The 18048-nt window shown below is 37.8% G+C and overlaps 1 protein-coding gene across 4 annotated transcripts in view; it reads left to right on the top strand.

Moving 5' to 3' along the window:
* The window catches only part of LOC6036112 (protein furry), a 180415-nt gene that overhangs the window by 5766 nt on the left and 156601 nt on the right, over positions 1-18048 (top strand). For all 4 annotated transcript variants that reach the window (XM_038258698.1, XM_038258697.1, XM_038258696.1 and 1 more), the window contains exon 2: positions 12273-13612. In XM_038258698.1, the coding sequence (XP_038114626.1) occupies positions 12273-13612 (1340 nt within the window). The remainder of the gene's footprint in view (positions 1-12272; positions 13613-18048) is intronic.

The following is an 18048-nucleotide window of genomic DNA, read 5'->3' as shown; positions in this document are numbered from 1 at the left end:
TAAACAGCTGTTTGGTTTGTTGGTTGGCTCAGTAGGAACAAACGAGGAGTGTGACACACGACTGTTTCAAGCATTTTTGGGTTTTGTTGTCTGGTTTGTTGTTTTTGTCACCTGTAGACAGAGCGGCGTAGCACGTGACGTTGCGATTTGGCTAGGGTTGTGGCGTGAGCAATGTTACAAGGGTGCGATTTTTAGCAATAACATCGCGATCTAACTTTTTATGAGACTAAAGTTTGACACTTTTTCATCAACTTCCCAAATTCTTAAAAATTCTTAAAATTTCTTAAAAATTCTTAATTTTTTTTCAAAATTCTTAAAAATTCTTAAAAAATCTTTAACTTTTTTAAAAATTCTTGAAAATTCTTAAAAATTCGTAAAAATTCTTTAAAATTCTTAAAAATTCCTAAAAATTCCTAAAAATTCTTAGTTTTTTTTAAATTCTTATAAATTCTTAAAAAAAAAATAATTTTTAAAATTCTTAAAAAATCATAAAAAATCTTATTTTATTAAAAATCTTTTTTTTTATTTAAATTTCTTAAAACATCTTAAATTTTTTTTAAAATCTTAAAAAAATCTTTAAAAAACTTAAAAAAAACTTTTTTAACAATTCTTAAACTTTTTACTTTTAACAATTCTTAAAAATTCATAAAATTTTTAATTTTTTTCAATTCTTAAAATTTCTTAACAATTCATAAAAAAAATAAAAGTTCTTAAAAATTCTTAGAAATTCTTAAAAATTCTTAGAAATTTCTTAAAAATTCCTAGAAAATTCTTAAAAATATTAAAAATTCTTGAAAATTCGTAAAAAAAATTAAAAATTCTTTAAAGCTTCTATTTTCGTTAAATTAATTGTTTAAAATTGTGTAAAATTGTTTAAAATTGTTCAAAATTGTTTAAAATTGTTTAAAATTGTTTAAAATTGTTTTAAATTGTTTTAAATTGTTTAAAATTGTTTTAATTTATTTAAAATTGTTTAAAATATCAGAGTTTGATATGAGCACACACTTACATTTTTTTGTAAATCTGTTTGTAAAAAATTGCAAAAAAATTGTAAAAAATTGCAAAAATTGTAGAAAATTGTGAATAAAATTGTAAGAAAAAATGTTAAGGCTGATGCAAATATTTTTTGAAGTTTATGTCCCTCGACTCTGACCAAAGTTGATGGTAGGGGAGGGGGGCAAAAAAAAAGGATAAAAATTGAAATTACGAGCCGTAGTTTCAACATTTCAATAAAAAAAGTGTTTTCAAATGCATTATACACCTGTCCAGTTGTTTTGCAATAATTGGTTTCCAAAATATCTAAGCATTAACGATTTTTTTTTGCGCTGTACATTAGAACTTTATAAAGATTAAAAAAAATTAAACGAGCCCAAACATCAATGCAAAAAAACAAAAAAATCAGTTTAGATTGTTTTAGTTGATCAAACTTCTATTTTCATGGAAATTGAAGTTTTTTGAAAATATATTTTTTATGCCCCCTGATTTTTTTAATTTTTTTTAAAGAATTGTTAAAAATGGTTAACAATTGTAAAAAATTGTTGAAATTTGTTAAAAATTGTTTTTTTTTTGAAATTGTTCTAGTTGTTAAAAATTGTTAAAATTGTTAAACATTCTCGAAAATTCTTTGTTTTTAAACTTCTTAAAAATTCTTCAGAAATTCAAAAATTGTTTAAAATTGCTGAATATTGCTAAATATTGTTAAAAATTGTGAAAAATTGTTAGAAATTGTTAAAAATTGTAAAAAGTTGTTCAAAGTTGTTAAACATTGTTAAAAAGGTTTATAAAATTGTTTTTTTTTATTATACATTTTTGTTTTTTTTTATTGTAATTTGTTGTTTTATTTTTTTTCTATTAATTTTCTCAATGTATAATTTTTTTAAATGGTTTTTTTTTATTTTCTTAACTTTCTAGCTTTTTAATTTCAAAAAAAATCTAAATTTCTTGTATCTTATATGTGCAAAACAACTTCAAAACAACGACGCCATTATCCGGGTACACAAATCGTAATCCGAGAAATAATGTACCCATTTTCAACAATGGCGTCTGAATTAAGTGATTTTAGTGCTAATAGTTGACAGTGAGCAATTCTCTACGGAATCGGTAATTTTTCTTCAATTTTAATTTTTGTAATTTTTAATCGAGCTGAAACTTTTTTGGTGCCTTCGGTATGCCCAAAGAAGCCATTTTGCATCATTAGTTTGTCCATATAATTTTCCATACAAATTTGGCAGCTGTCCATGCAAAAATGATATGTGAAAATTCAAAAATCTGTATCTCTTGAAGAATTTTTTGAACGATTTGGTGTCTTCGGCAAAGTTGTAGGTATGGATATGGACTACACTGGAAAAAAATGATACACGGTAAAAAAAATTTGGTGATTTTTAATTTCACTTTTTGTCACTAAAACTTGATTTACAAAAAACACTATTTTTAATTTTGTTAATTTTTTGATATGTTTTAGAGGACATAAAATGCCAACTTTTCAGAAATTTCCTGGATGGGCAAAAAATCTTTGACCGAGTTATGACTTTTGAATCAATAAATTTTTTTCAAAAAATCGAAATTTTAATCGCAAAAAATTTTCAACTTTATTTTTCGATGTAAAATTGAATTCGCAATCAAAAAGTACTTTAGTGAAATTTTGATAAAGTGCACCGTTTTCAAGTTTTAGCCATATTTAGGTAACTTTTTTCAAATTAGTCGCAGTTTTTGATTTTTTTAAATAGTGCCCATGTTTGCCCACTTTTAAAAAAAATATTTTTGACAAGCTTTCCGATCTTTTCGAAAAAAATACTTTCAAAAATTTTAAATCAAGACTTACATTTCTAAAAGACCAAACATTCAATATTACGCCCTTTTGATATGTTAGTCTTGATTTAAAATTTTTGAAAATATTTTTTTCGAAAAGATCGGAAAATTTCACGAGTGTTTCATATTTTAACATTGTAAATCGGTCCATTAGGTGCTGAGATATCGACATTAGAAAATGGTGGGTTGTTTGGGTGAGACTTTGAAAACATCAATTTTCTTGTTTTTAAACCTTTGCATGGCAATATCTCAGCAACTAAGGGTCGTATCAACAAAGTCCGAAAAAGCAAAATATAGAGAATTTGCTCAGCTATTCAAAAATATTTTTTTCAAAAGTGGACAAACATGGGCACTATTTAAAAAAAAATCAATAACTGCGGCTTTTTTGAAAAAAGTTACATAAAAATGACAATAACTAGAAAACGGTGCACTTTACCAAAATTTCACTAAAGTACTTTTTGATTGCAAATTCAATTTTACATCGAAAAATGAAATTGAAAAATTTGTGCGACCAATATTTCGATTTTTTGAAAAAAAAATTATTGATTCAAAAATTCATAATTCGGTCAAAGATTTTTTGCCCATTCTGGAAAATTCTGAAAAGTTGGCATTTTATGTCCTCTTAAACATATCAAAAAATTAACAAAATTAAAAATAGTGTTTTTTTGCAAATCAAGTTTTAGTGACAAAAAGTGAAATTAAAAATCACTAAATTTTTTTTACCGTGTATCATTTTTTTTCAGTGTAGTCCATATCCATACCTACAACTTTGCCCAAGACACCAAATCGATCAAAAAATTCCTTCAAAAGATACAGATTTTTGAATTTTCATACATAATTTTTGTATGTACAGCTGCCAAATTTGTATGGAAAATTATATGGACAAACTAATGATGCAAAACGGCTTCTTTGGGCATACCGAATGCACCAAAAAAGTTTCAGCCAAAAAAAATCAAATGACCGAAATCTCAGAGAATTGGTCAGTGCGTCACGCAATTATGAGTGACAATTCTGTTGGAAATGTTGCGGCAACGCATCAGACATTTTCGGTCCATTTATTCGGAAGTGTTAATATGTTGTCGTTGGCATGCTCTCTTGGTTCACTTAGTTTAAAATTTTGTTTTTCAAGTCAACATTAAATTGTAAAACAAATTTAAAATTTATCTCAAATTGCTTTGTTAAAAAAATATTTTCTTGAAAAAGTCTTTTGAACCAAGATAGTTCATACGGTGGCATTGATTTGATATCGAACATTAAAGAGGATTTGCCATTTCGGATCAACGCGCATTGTTGTGGACAATTTCCACATGATGTGACTACGGTGTGTATTGGGGTGATAATTTAATTATAAACAGAGTCCTCACTGCTCACTACACCATCACGAGCGGCTTGTTGGCAAATGTTTGCTTTATTGGTTTTTTCGGTCGATGGAAAATATAGCTAAATGGGGTGGCGTGATCTGTTTTGACGGTTGTTTGATATATTTATGAATGAACGGGTTGTTTGTTACGTATAATAATTCGCAGTGGGAAGATTAATTTCGATGCTAATTTTTGGGGTGTTTTTGACTCATAATGAAAATCTCATTTGCGTTGCCAATTCAGTGAGTTTGTGTGCCACACAAATCGTTTTCGAAAAGCCAATCAACTAATCAACAAAAGCCATTCTCATTATTTTTAAAATCATTTAGTTATTTGGGAAATAATTCTAAACTCTAGACAGGGTTAGCGTGTCCTAATGTAGGTTTATGTTGGAACGCAACAGCCTTTCGACAAAATTGCTTAGAGTAGCCGTTCGGATTGGACACTCGTTACCGTTTTTGACCCGTAAGTATCAGAAACAATCTACTTGAACGATAATAATTTTCCGTGGTAAACGAGCAAAAACAACGTTTTTATTATCGCACAATGTTCTCTGTCATATTGGACATGTCTGTTACATAACACCCTTCACCCTTTTATTATTTCAATATTTTTTCGCAATCAGAGTGTCTCTATAGTGGAAAATGACACTGTTCCGATGAGGCTTGTAAACAATTTCTTGCTTTATTGATTCTCCACCTTCGTCACATCGAACATCACGCGATTTGCTTAAAAGCTGCTAATAGTAGTAGAATGTTACCCGGTCGTGTTGTATCCATACCTCAACTCATGCCCGGACTGATGCGCAAAATTGGATTGAGCAACGTTCTTGACCGCGTGGCCACGTAATTCCCGCAAAGTTGTGCCTTCTGCTTCTGGTCAATTTAGCAAAGTATTCTTCGTCCTGTCCGGCCTTGTTTGTCCACATGTCAAAACACTCTGCGAATGGGAAATCCGAGCCCAGTCCCCAGTCTCGGTTTGACCCGCGAGCTGTTCCGTTGCCCGTGAAATTTCGACACGGGAAAAACAAAAACACGATTTCGGCGACTGTTTTTCTACGAATTTTCCAATTAAGTTTAGCAAAATGCAAATATTTGCGCCAATTTCGCGACGTGACTTTCGTTCCAGCCGGGAGTGCGCTTCGAAGAACCGGGTTGGGACGGCGGCGTGGATTTGAGTTTGGAGCTTGCTGGTTTTGTTTCGTTTTTTTTCGCGGGAAGGTTTGTTTGCTGTTAAGTGGTTCTTGGAAGTTGGATTATCCTTCGGAAAAGCTGGGAGATTAAATCTCGACCAAGGTAGAGTTGTTTAGAGTGAGTAATTTTTGAGGAGTGCTGGCTAGCTTTATTCTAGATTAGTGATTGAAAAAGCATTTGAAGAGATATAATTATTTGAACATCTGAACTCATTTCACTGATAGTTCATTTTATTTCATTTGTCTTTAACTTTGCGATTTGTCTGGTTGACTAAAATTATCAGCGTTTTTTATCGTGACCTAATTGTTTTGTAACAAAATAATACTTTCGATCCCGGGTTTTGAATTTCCCGGGAAACGGGAAAAATATGTTTTATATCTAGGGAATACCCGGGATCCCGGAATATTTTGAAACAGTAATAAAATCTATGTTTTCATTATATTTGTTTTCCAAGCTTAAAATCATAGAATAAGCTCAATACTATTAATTGGTGATTGTCTACACTTCAATCTAAATATGGATAGAAGTTTTTAGATAGATGAAAATTATTTATTTTTTATCTTTGTTGTGCTTTGAATTCTAAATGCACCACAATTTCTGATCCAATGTGATTCAAATTAAATAAGTCCCTTATAAATATTTTTTAATTTTGTGTAACATGGCTAGAAAAGCTTAAAAATGTCTATTAAAATATCTAATGAACAAATAAGACAACAAATTAAATGATACCAGTCCATTTAAAATTTTAAATAAGTTCAGACATATTTAATATAAAAAATATTTCACAAATTATCTATAAGTCACTACCGCCTACTGGGGAAAATTGGGACTGGCGATCTGGCTCGAGATCAGGCCTGAATCAAGTCGAGGCTCGAGCAAAAATTCTCAGTGGGCTACGTCGCATCGGAAAAAATAAGTACACGGAAAAAATAATTTCCTATTTTTAATTAAAATTTTTAATCACTAATAGTTCACAAAAAAAAACCTATTTTTTTAATTTTCGAAACATGTTGATATGGGTAATTCTCTACCAAATCACACAAAATCGGGAAAAGTTGCCCCGACCCCCTTCGATTTGCGTGAAACTTTGTCCTAAGGGGTAACTTTTGTCCCTGATCACGAATCCGAGGTTCGTTTTTTGATATCTCTTGACGGAGGGTCGGTACGACCCCATCAATTTTTGAACATGCGAAAAAGGAGGTGTTTTTCAATAATTTGTAGCCTGAAACGGTGATGAGATACAAATTTGGTGTCTGTTCGGTATCACCGAAGAGGAAACCCCATCGCACGCATGCTCGTGCGCCCACCGTGTCAACTGTCAGTTCGGACAGTTGAACGTCAGAAACGTCATCCGCGAAACGCGCGCAAAGAGGCGCTCGCGTCAGAACACGTCCGACCATCGAAGCGACAACACGCAATCGTCGCCGCAAGTGAAGAAGTTTAGTGTAGTGAGAAGAAGCAGGAGAGTGAAGAAGAAGGAGAAAATACACAAGAAAATCTACAAGTTTCACTGTCTTTCCTTCCTCCTGCCGCCCGCTGCAGAATCCGCCACCAAAACAAATACAGTCCACTGCAAACATATCGGCCAGCCCCGAACATGGTCCGTACCAAACCGGATGCGTGAACGCCGTTCCCGCTCAAGGCCAGGATCTGAAGTTGCCGGAAACCGCCGGAACTTTCCAGATCAAGCGCTGCAGTTCAACGTCACCCTCCGCTACCTCTTCAGCCAACCGATTCCGAGCGTTTGTCCAGCCGCGGACTTACGCCGTCGGAAGCCGGATACCGGAAGTGTCCGCTCCAGGAGCTTCCACCAAGTGGTTCAACCGAGCTACTTTTGGGCTGTGGAGAGCAGGTGAGTTGAATTCCCGTTCAATTGTTTCCCTCTTCCCCACCATTTGCGTGTCGGGACGTGTTTTCCCGGAGAAACACCGCGCAGCAACCTGTGTGCGTGTGTGTGAGCGTGTGTCACAGACGCCAGAAGTGACAGGAACGAAGCGTCGTCGTCCAACCGGTCGACGAGCAATCCACCCACCAGTGCTGCGGCCAAGCAGCAGAACCTGCCCAACCGGTGCCAGGAGTCAAACGTGGACTTTCCCGGACCAGCGGAAAGTGGCCATGTCACCAACCCGAAACCTGACGGATGCGATCCGACAGTGCCAGCGGGCGGAGAAGAAGGTCGTTTTCGTTCAAGATGCGATCTTGTCTCTGCAGCAACCGAGACTGGCGCAAGTGACCATGTTGCGCAACTTCCTGAGGACAGCGGACAGCGAGCACCTCGAAACCGTAAGACTGTTTCCACCTGAAGCCCTCGAAGAACAGATGACACACTTTGAGGAGTTCGAGGAGCTTTTCCACGAAGTACAAGTTGACATGGCGTGGAAGTACGCTGCTGCCAAAAGGAGTTCAGCTCAACCACCTGGCGAGGCTGACCTGATTGTCGCCGAAGCATGGTTGATGCAGCAGCTCGAAGCTTGGGAGTTCCTTCTAGCGGACATTCCGGAGCAAACCGTCGAAACCCAGAAGGCCAGGTCCCAAACCCTGGATTACGAGGAGGCAGTCCTCCGAGACTGTGCTCCACTGACTGGCTCGAACCAACCGAGCACGAGCGACTCCCGGCCGAGGGAGAAGCCCGCCAAGAACGCGCGTGCGGACACCATGTCCGACGCTCTCGAAGTGGCCAACCATGGGCCACAAGAACCAGCCGAGGCGGTTGATCCGGAGGACCATCCAGCGTCAACCGAAAGCCCGAAAGACGTCATCGACCAGCTGCTGCCAGCAGTGGTCCTGTGCTTTGGCAACCCGGACGCTAAATACGAGTGGAAATCTGATCCAGATCCAGCACATGAATCCGAAGCCAAGATTCGAACCCGTCCAGGTCGTGTCCATCCAGACAACGGCCAAGAAGTGAAGATCGTCGCGGAGCATACTCCGATGCTGCCGCTGACGGTTAAAGCCCCTGACAAGCGTGGTCAACCTCGATCCTGCCGCATCCATCCGGATGAAGGCGCACTCCAGGATCGCCAACCGGGCCGCTGTTGGCCAGCTCATGAACGCCAGCGAAAAGGCTGGTTTCCAACCGTTCCGCCGGACAAGGACGTTCCAGGTGAGTCCACACGAACTGTTCGGAGTGGTCTACCCGACCGCTCTCACCCGCCGATCGAGTGCCGGCGTCAAGGCTGGCTTGCGTACGTCCCACCTGACAAGGATTCTCCACCGAACGAGAAGGAATTGTTGAGGTTCCTCAACCGGGGGGAGTATGTTCGGTATCACCGAAGAGGAAACCCCATCGCACGCATGCTCGTGCGCCCACCGTGTCAACTGTCAGTTCGGACAGTTGAACGTCAGAAACGTCATCCGCGAAACGCGCGCAAAGAGGCGCTCGCGTCAGAACACGTCCGACCATCGAAGCGACAACACGCAATCGTCGCCGCAAGTGAAGAAGTTTAGTGTAGTGAGAAGAAGCAGGAGAGTGAAGAAGAAGGAGAAAATACACAAGAAAATCTACAAGTTTCACTGTCTTTCCTTCCTCCTGCCGCCCGCTGCAGAATCCGCCACCAAAACAAATACAGTCCACTGCAAACATATCGGCCAGCCCCGACCAGTGTCAAAGGGACTTTTATGTAAAATTAGACGCCCGATTTAATGGCGTACTCAGAATTAAAAAAAAAAAACGTATTTTTCATCATAAAAAAAAACGCTAAAAACGTTTTAAAAACTTCGCCATTTTTCGTTACTTGACTGTAATTTTTTTTGAACATGTCATTTTGAGGGAAATTTAATGTACTTTTCGAATCTACATTAACCCGGAAGGGTCATTTTTTCATTTAGAACGAAATTTTTCTTTTTTAAATTTCGTGTTTTTTGTAACCATGCATGGTTACCTTTTATAGTCTGTTGTGCAATGTTGTAGAGCTGACAATTACAAAAAAAAAAATCATTTTAAAATGTCTTGTTTTTTGTAACTTTGCTGGGTTACTTTTTATAGTGTAACGATGTTCTACAAATTTTGTAGAGCATACAATTACAAAAGATTTGATTAACAAGCATAGGGGGTTTGCTTATAAACATCACGAGTTATCGCGATTTTACGAAAAAAAAATTGGTCGATGTTGATCATGGCCGTTCACGGTCACGGTTTCATTATAATGAAATAGGAAGATAAAAAATTGTTCAGTGCAGTAAAAATAATTTAATCATTCATTCTGAAATGATTCAAACCAAGGGTCCTGATTTTCGGTTCAAAGATCAGAAATCACTCACTCATCGCTGAGCAAATCTTTGCCGACTGGACCTCGCAACCGTTCGCGAGCGAACACGACACTCAGGCTGACAGCGACTTGCTCAATCGCTTCTCCCAGCAACACAAATACTTCGTGTGTTGCATACGCAAGAAATGGACATCCCTCGTCAGCTAGACTCACTGGTGGTAGTGAAGCTACCACACAGATGATGTCACAAGAGCTCGACATCCACCAAAAGAGCTCCAGCCGCCATCGCGCGCAGCCAGCGCGTTTGGCGCAGCTAGTTTTAATTCGTTGTACTGTTTAGTTATTTGTTTAATAAATGTAGTTTTAATGTGTAATTACTGTCTTTGTGTCTCGACCATCACCACCTCGTTCACCCAAGTCGAGGACACAAAAGTGGCGACGAGGATTTTCGGACGTTGCCGAATGGCATGTTTCGCCGACGTCCGGAACTTGCGCGGGGAGGAAGCAGGGAGAACACTGACCAACCGGGACATCGTCGTCAGGAACCAGCGGATCGTCAGCTGTGGTTGCCTGTCGTCGGCATGGAGTCGCCGGTAGCAGCTGATTCTCGTTCCTCCACCATCTGTACCGGGAGCCAGCAGGAGCTCAGCAAACAGCAATGGCGCCACGACTGTCAACAGGAGCAGTTCAAGGTGGGCCATCAGGGCTGGATTGGAGAGGTCGATCGAAGACCTGGAGCGCAATCCCTCCTCAGCAGCAACGTCCCGGTGGCAGCAGCAGCATCAGCAGGTCAGCATCGGTATCAGCTTCGGATACCTCACCTGCTGCACACCGCGAGCATCAGCAACGACCGTCATCACGAACGGGTCCAACATCAGCATGCGCGCACACACACACAAACACACACTGCGACTCCATACCGATCGCAGTTGCAGTACACAGGCCAAGGTTCACCACACGAAGGGCTCTGCAGCATCACGCCAGGAGGCAGGCCGTTGGAACTACCTGCACCTGCACAGCGAGTCGCACGGCCAGCTATCATCCACCTGCGGAATTCTGGTCCAGAAGATGACCCGCCGCCGTTCACGGGTCACAGCAGCCGAAAACGATCATTGCGTGATCAACAAAAACAAACTGTTTGTCGACTGCATCGCACCCAGTCGATTTGATGTCTGGAAGATCGCCGAGTTCACAAGGAGTCTGCCAAAAAGCGAACTGGTTTGACTCGGACAGTGGCGGTGAAGCAGAACGAACGTGCTTACGCAGTCGACCATCAACAGTAGTTCCTGCTGTTCGGCTCCCTCGATGTCTCAACGCAGATCGTCTAGATGGTGACGCCGGAACAGGAACTTAAGGGGGGAGATGTTGCATACGCAAGAAATGGACATCCCTCGTCAGCTAGACTCACTGGTGGTAGTGAAGCTACCACACAGATGATGTCACAAGAGCTCGACATCCACCAAAAGAGCTCCAGCCGCCATCGCGCGCAGCCAGCGCGTTTGGCGCAGCTAGTTTTAATTCGTTGTACTGTTTAGTTATTTGTTTAATAAATGTAGTTTTTAATGTGTAATTACTGTCTTTGTGTCTCGACCATCACCACCTCGTTCACCCAAGTCGAGGACACAAAATCGTGAATTTCTTTGCCTACTCCGTCCGTCGAGCCGAGTCACACGCGAATACGTTCAGAGAGGAGAGAATCTAACCAAATGAGGCGATCTTTTGGCCTGCGCTACCACGGTTTGCCGTAAATTTGAATTCTTTGAAATCACATTTTAATTTTATTTTATTTAAATAAAATAAAATTAAGAATCTTTAACTTTTTGCCATTTCCAGTTGAAATGAAGTATCAAAAACTATACGTTTGCCAGTTATAAAAATTAACATTGAAATTATATATATTTTTATGTTTTCGGTAATTTTTCAAAGACTATAATTTGTTTATGTTTCTACTCTAAATTAAAATAATGAGTGCTTCCTTTTTTAAAGTATTTTCTAGGAGTTTGTTGTTGAGTTTCTTTTTTTAATTTGTTTAGATTTTTTTCGATGGTTGATACACAGAGTTTCTCTGTGGTTGATATAAACTTTTTTTTATAAAGAGTTTTTTTTAATCATTATTTAGATAAGAAATGCCTATTTTTTGAGTTTATGGAAAAGTCGGGAAAAAGTCGAGAATTTGAAAATGGGATTTAAGTGGCCACCCTGCATATTGGTCGTCGTCATGGATTTCACATTCTCAGATCACTTTGTAGCAGTCTAAAAATAGGCTTGAGGATCCAAAATACGATTTTTTTTTTACGGTTCAATTAATTCAAATTCCAGAGAATTAATACTTTGGATAACCGAGCCTCCAGATAATGAAGACTGGATTGTGTATGGATAAAAATACCGTTCATAATTTTAGTTGAGGCCTGTAAAAACTAGTTAGCAACTTTCAATCTTTTTTGAATCGTTTCATCTAAAATGTTGAAAAGGGACATGAAGGTATTAACGAATGATTTGAAACTAGATACAGCTTGAGGTTAATTAATGGGAATCAATGTGAAGCCAACGGTTTTCATTAGTAAACGAACCAATGGTGGTATTTCTGAACGATGTAATCCTTTCTTCCTCCGAATTTTGGTGCCACCCTTTTACCAGTCCATCTTTCAGCAGAAATTTTGACTAACCTTTTTCTTTCTCCTCGAAATTTCCCACCCACACAGATCCACCGTCCGGACCCGCCGAGTACGGTGCTGCCGCAAATGTAGTCAACCAGCAGAATCTCTCCCTGTCGGAGCCACCTTCCCTGTCCGAAGGGGGCGCCCTTTCGTCCTCGGTGGGCTCAACAAGTGATTCAACAACCAGCACTCGCCACTCGATTAATCTGACCACCAGCACGCCCAAGCTCGGAGGCTCGGATCGGTCCTCGAAGAACGGCTCCCAGCTGCAGCTTGCCGGCACTCAACAACAACAGCAAAATGCCCCAGGGCCGCCAGGTCCCGGAGGTGGTGTCGAGGGTGTTGGGAATGTGGTGGCGGATGAGGGCGACGATACCGTTACGGTGATTGAGAATCCTTCGATTGCGGAGGTCGAGTCGATTAGGTCACCGTCGGCCGTTAACAACAGTTCGGTGCGGTTGAGTCTGCTGCCGTGGAACACCCACACACGGTCCTCGTCCGTCGTCGTTGTGCCGGCGAGTGTTTCCCTCACGATTGATATGATGGCCGCCAGCGATGGCACGTTGAGGCCGGGGGAGATTGTGATGCGCACGTTGTTCACTGACTTTACCGTGCAGGCCGAGAAGAAGATAGAGATTGTGATGCTCGAGAGTTCGGACAAAAATCTGGCTAAATTGTTGCAACGTGGCGAGGATAATCAGTTTGACCAGTTGCTGCTGGCGCTGGGTTCTGTGGCGGAGCATTGTTTGCCCTCGCTGTTGAAAGCCCTTCTGGCATGGCATCGGCACCAGATTTGCGACGGGGATATCAAACGTGATTACAAACGACTCGAAACCGAGCGCCAACCGGCATCAGCGGCCACGGCCAAATCCAGCAACGAGTTGGAGTTTCAACTGCAACGACGAGAAGCCGCGGTGGAATTTATCTTCTGCCTAGCGCTGATTGAAATTCTCCGCCAGTTCTCCTTTCACCCCGGCCACGACGACATGGTTAAAAACATTGAAAACCTTGCCTTCCGTCAGTTCAAGTACAAGGAAGGTCTCCAAGCGTCCCCGAACGCCCAGTACAACCACATGATTGCCGATCTGTACGCGGAAGTCATCGGCGTTCTCGCGCAGAGCCGCTTTGCCTCGGTTCGGAAGCGCTTCATGACCGAGCTGAAGGAACTGCGCGGCAAGGAACCGACGCCGCATCTGACGCACAGTATTATCAGTCTGCTGATGGGGATGAAGTTCTTCCGCGTGAAAATGGCCCCCATCGAGGAGTTTGAGGCGTCGTTCCAGTTTATGCACGAGTGCGCCCAGTACTTTCTGGAGGTGAAGGATAAGGACATTAAGCACGCGATGGCGGGGCTGTTTGTGGAGATTTTAGTGCCGGTGGCAGCGGTGAGTTGATGTTTCTATTTTACGCTAGTTGCACACATTAATAACAGTTTCGAAAACACACAAAATTAATTATTCTGGCGGTTTTCAATTTGTAGAAATGTGCTAAAAACTAAAAACTAAAAACTAAAAACTAAAAACTAAAAACTAAAAACTAAAAACTAAAAACTAAAAACTAAAAACTAAAAACTAAAAACTAAAAACTAAAAACTAAAAACTAAAAACTAAAAACTAAAAACTAAAAACTAAAAACTAAAAACTAAAAACTAAAAACTAAAAACTAAAAACTAAAAACTAAAAACTAAAAACTAAAAACTAAAAACTAAAAACTAAAAACTAAAAACTAAAAACTAAAAACTAAAAACTAAAAACTAAAAACTAAAAACTAAAAACTAAAAACTAAAACTAAAAACTAAAAACTAAAAACTAAAAACTAAAAACTAAAAACTAAAAACTAAAAACTAAAACTAAAAACTAAAAACTAAAAACTAAAAACTAAAAACTAAAAACTAAAAACTAAAACTAAAACTAAAAACTAAAAACTAAAAACTAAAAACTAAAAACTAAAAACTAAAAACTAAAAACTAAAAACTAAAAACTAAAAACTAAAAACTAAAAACTAAAAACTAAAAACTAAAAACTAAAACTAAAAACTAAAACTAAAAACTAAAAACTAAAAACTAAAAACTAAAAACTAAAAACTAAAAACTAAAAACTAAAAACTAAAAACTAAAAACTAAAAACTAAAAACTAAAAACTAAAAACTAAAACTAAAAACTAAAAACTAAAACTAAAAACTAAAAACTAAAAACTAAAAACTAAAAACTAAAAACTAAAAACTAAAAACTAAAAACTAAAAACTAAAAACTAAAAACTAAAAACTAAAAACTAAAAACTAAAAACTAAAAACTAAAAACTAAAAACTAAAAACTAAAAACTAAAAACTAAAAACTAAAAACTAAAAACTAAAAACTAAAAACTAAAAACTAAAAGCTAAAAACTAAAAACAAAAAACTAACACTTAAACACTTAAGGGTGCACAGCAACGAAGGAAGTTGTTGTCTTCTTTTTCCAAAATTGTTGAACTTACGGACCCAATCCTGCAACAACGGGATTGTAAAATTAGTCAAACTTTGTTATAAATTACCTTTTGGACAGTACTTTACTGCCGCTCTACGCATAATTGTCCCATGTCATTTTTTGACGATTCTGACTTTTTATCATTTTTAAGTTAAGTTTTACGTATACTTTCAGAAAAACACATAAAATCTAGTACTTTGTTCAGAAAATCATTGAAAATAACACCAAGTCTGTTTGTCCCATCGTTGAACTTCTACGCATAATTGTCCCGCCAAGTATTTTCTATCACGAAATCATGAGTTTTACGAAGCATTTTATCTTGTTTACCTGTTTACCTGCAAGAGGATTACAAATAAGGGTAATATAATGTTAACCGGGGTGATCAGGGACATATAGGGCGAATAGAGACCCACGGGAAAATTATGCGTAGAAACACATAAATCGATCGAAAAATTTCAATCGCGTTTTTCAAAGTTGCCCTTTTTTGAACATGGGACAATTATGCGTAGAACGGCAGTTTAGGGGATGAAAATTTTTTTTTTTCGATAGTACCCGTAGTTTTGAAGATACTAAAATGTCTGTAACAAAAATATGGGTGCAAAAGCTCTGGTTGATGTGTAACACTAAAACACGTAAACACTTAAACACTTAAACACTCAAATACTTACAAACTTGAAAACATAAAAACTTAAAAACTCAAATGCTTACAAACTTGAAAACTAAATAAACTTAAAAAAAATTAAAGCTTAAAAACATTAAAACTTAAACGCTAAAAAACTCAAAAATTTAAAAACTTAATACCTAAACTGCCGTTCTACGCATAATTGTCCCATGTCATTTTTTGTCGATTTTGACTTTTTAACATTTTTATGTTTAGTTTACACATAAAATCAGGTGACCGAGCCACGTAGCCTAGTGGTAACGCTTCCGCCTCGTAAGCGGTAGATCGGGGTTCAAATCCCGGCTCGGACCAACACAACTGGTGATCTTTTCCCTTCTGGATTCGATTGCTTAGTAAAGGGAAGGTAGTGTATCGTCACAAACTGGACCTTATCACGACACCTTAGGGAGGCGACCTATGGAATGTTAACATTAACCTAAACATGTTAACATTAGTTGAGTGAAAAACTGCCACTGAATCCGCTTTGTAAATGCCGGCCCCGATACTCTTCACGGGTGTTCCCCTCAGGAACTGGGAAAGATTTACTTTTTATAAAATCAGGTACTTTGTTTGGAAACTCACTGAAAACAACATCAAGTCTGTTTGTCCCATCGTTGTACTTCTACGCATAATTGTCCCACCAAGTATTTTCTCATACGGAATCCATAGTTTTATGAAGCATTATGTCGTGTTTACTTGTTGTTTAGCAAGAGGATCACAAAAAAAAGTGATACACTGCTAACTGGGGCGATTAGGGACACATAGGACGAATAGGAACCCACGGGACAATTATGCGTAGAAATACAGAAATCGATCGAAAAATTTCAATCGCTTTTTTCTCAGTTGCACTTTTTCGAACATTCGAACCATGTTCGAAAAAGTGCAACTGAGAAAAACGCGATTGAAATTTTTCGACCGTTTTCTGTGATTCTACGCATAATTGTCCCGTGGGTCTATATTCGCCCTATGTGTCCCTAATCGCCCCAGTTAACAGTTGATCACCCTTATTTGTGATTCTCTTGCTATACAAAAGGTAAACAAGACATAGTACTTAGTAAAACTAATGATTCCGTGTAAGAAAATACTTGGTGGGACAATTATGCGTAGAAGTTTAACGATGGGACAAACAGACTTGGTGTTGTTTTTCATGAGTTTCCGAACAAAGTACCAGATTTTATGTGTTTTTCTTAAAGTACACATCAAACTAAACTTAAAAATGTCATAAAGTCAAAATCGCCCAAAACTGACATGGGACAATTATGCGTAGAACGGCAGTAAAATACTTAAAACACTTAAAAAACTTGAAAAACTTAAAATAATTAAAATACATAAAATACTTAAAATATTTAAAATACTTAAAATATTTGAATTAATTAAAATACTTAAAATACTTAAAATACTTAAAATACTTAAAATACTTAAAATACTTAAAATACTTAAAATACTTAAAATACTTAAAATACTTAAAATACTTAAAACACTTAAAATACTTTAAATACTTTAAATACTTTAAATAATTTAAATAATTAAAATACTTAAAATACTTCTAGGGGGGCTTCGATCTAAAAATTCGCAAAAAAACAATTTTTCAACAAATTTTTGATCTTTCAAAAGCACTAGAAAGAAGAACTCTTAAAATTTAGGAAAATTCTAAGGCTGGAAGTGTGACTTGTTTTGTGTGGCTTTGCCAATGCACAGTGGTCCAGATCGCAAAATTAAGTGGAAAATGGATTTTCCGAAAAATGGTTAAGTTTTGGAGCTTTGGTGTCTTCAGAAGAGTTGTTGCATATGGAAAGGGGCAACTTTTGGTTTGGTTGAAAATTAGGGTGGTTCACGATTAGGGTGCTTTTGGAAATCTAACTTTACAGGAATATTTTTGGGAATTTTTTTGTCTTCTAGAAAGTTGATGGGCTTGCCAACCCAAGCAACTTTGTCGAAGACACCAAAATTTTATCTCGTAATCTACGCCTTCTACGACCAAATTTATAGAAAGCATCTGAGCAGACCTCAAGTTATTTAAGTTTTAAATTTGCATCTTTTTTACCTTAAATTCGCTGTAACTTTTGACCCTTAAGTCCAAATTGACTTGTCAGATAATAAAAATGTTTGTTTTTTAGAGCTCTAAAAGTACTCCGAATACCACTTTTCTCTAAAACTTAACCCTGAATTTCCACGTTAAAAAAACTGATTTTTGAAGGTCTGCTCAGATGCTTTCTATAAATTTGGTCGTAGAATGCGTAGATTACGAGATAAAATTTTGGTGTCTTCGACAAAGTTGCTTGGATTGGCAAGCCCATCAACTTTCTAGAAGACAAAAAAATTCCCAAAAATATTCCTGTAAAGTTAGATTTCCAAAATCACCCTAATTTTTTTTTTTTATATATAAAATGTTGTTTATTGAAAACGATAAAAATTTAAAACTAGCTATACAATTTAACTTGTGCTGCGTTGGTGTTCTCGTTGCTGGTCTCGCTGGTGTGTTTCCTGGGATAATCCGAGGGGATGGGGGTTTAGCCCTTGTGCGACCTCATCCAGGGGTCTCGGGAGCCTGGGGGGTTGTCCCTATTCCACTTTTCCTGTAGCTTGTGGTTAGGGGGGCCCCTAATTTTCAACCAAACCAAAAGTTGCCCCTTTCCATATGCAACAACTCTTCTGAAGACACCAAAGCTCCAAAACTTAACCATTTTTCGGAAAATCA

This window comes from Culex quinquefasciatus, chromosome 3, assembly GCF_015732765.1.
Source record: "Culex quinquefasciatus strain JHB chromosome 3, VPISU_Cqui_1.0_pri_paternal, whole genome shotgun sequence".
NCBI lineage: Eukaryota > Metazoa > Arthropoda > Insecta > Diptera > Culicidae > Culex > Culex quinquefasciatus.
Note: the sequence above shows the minus strand (reverse complement) of the source record. Positions and strands in the feature narration are given on the sequence as shown.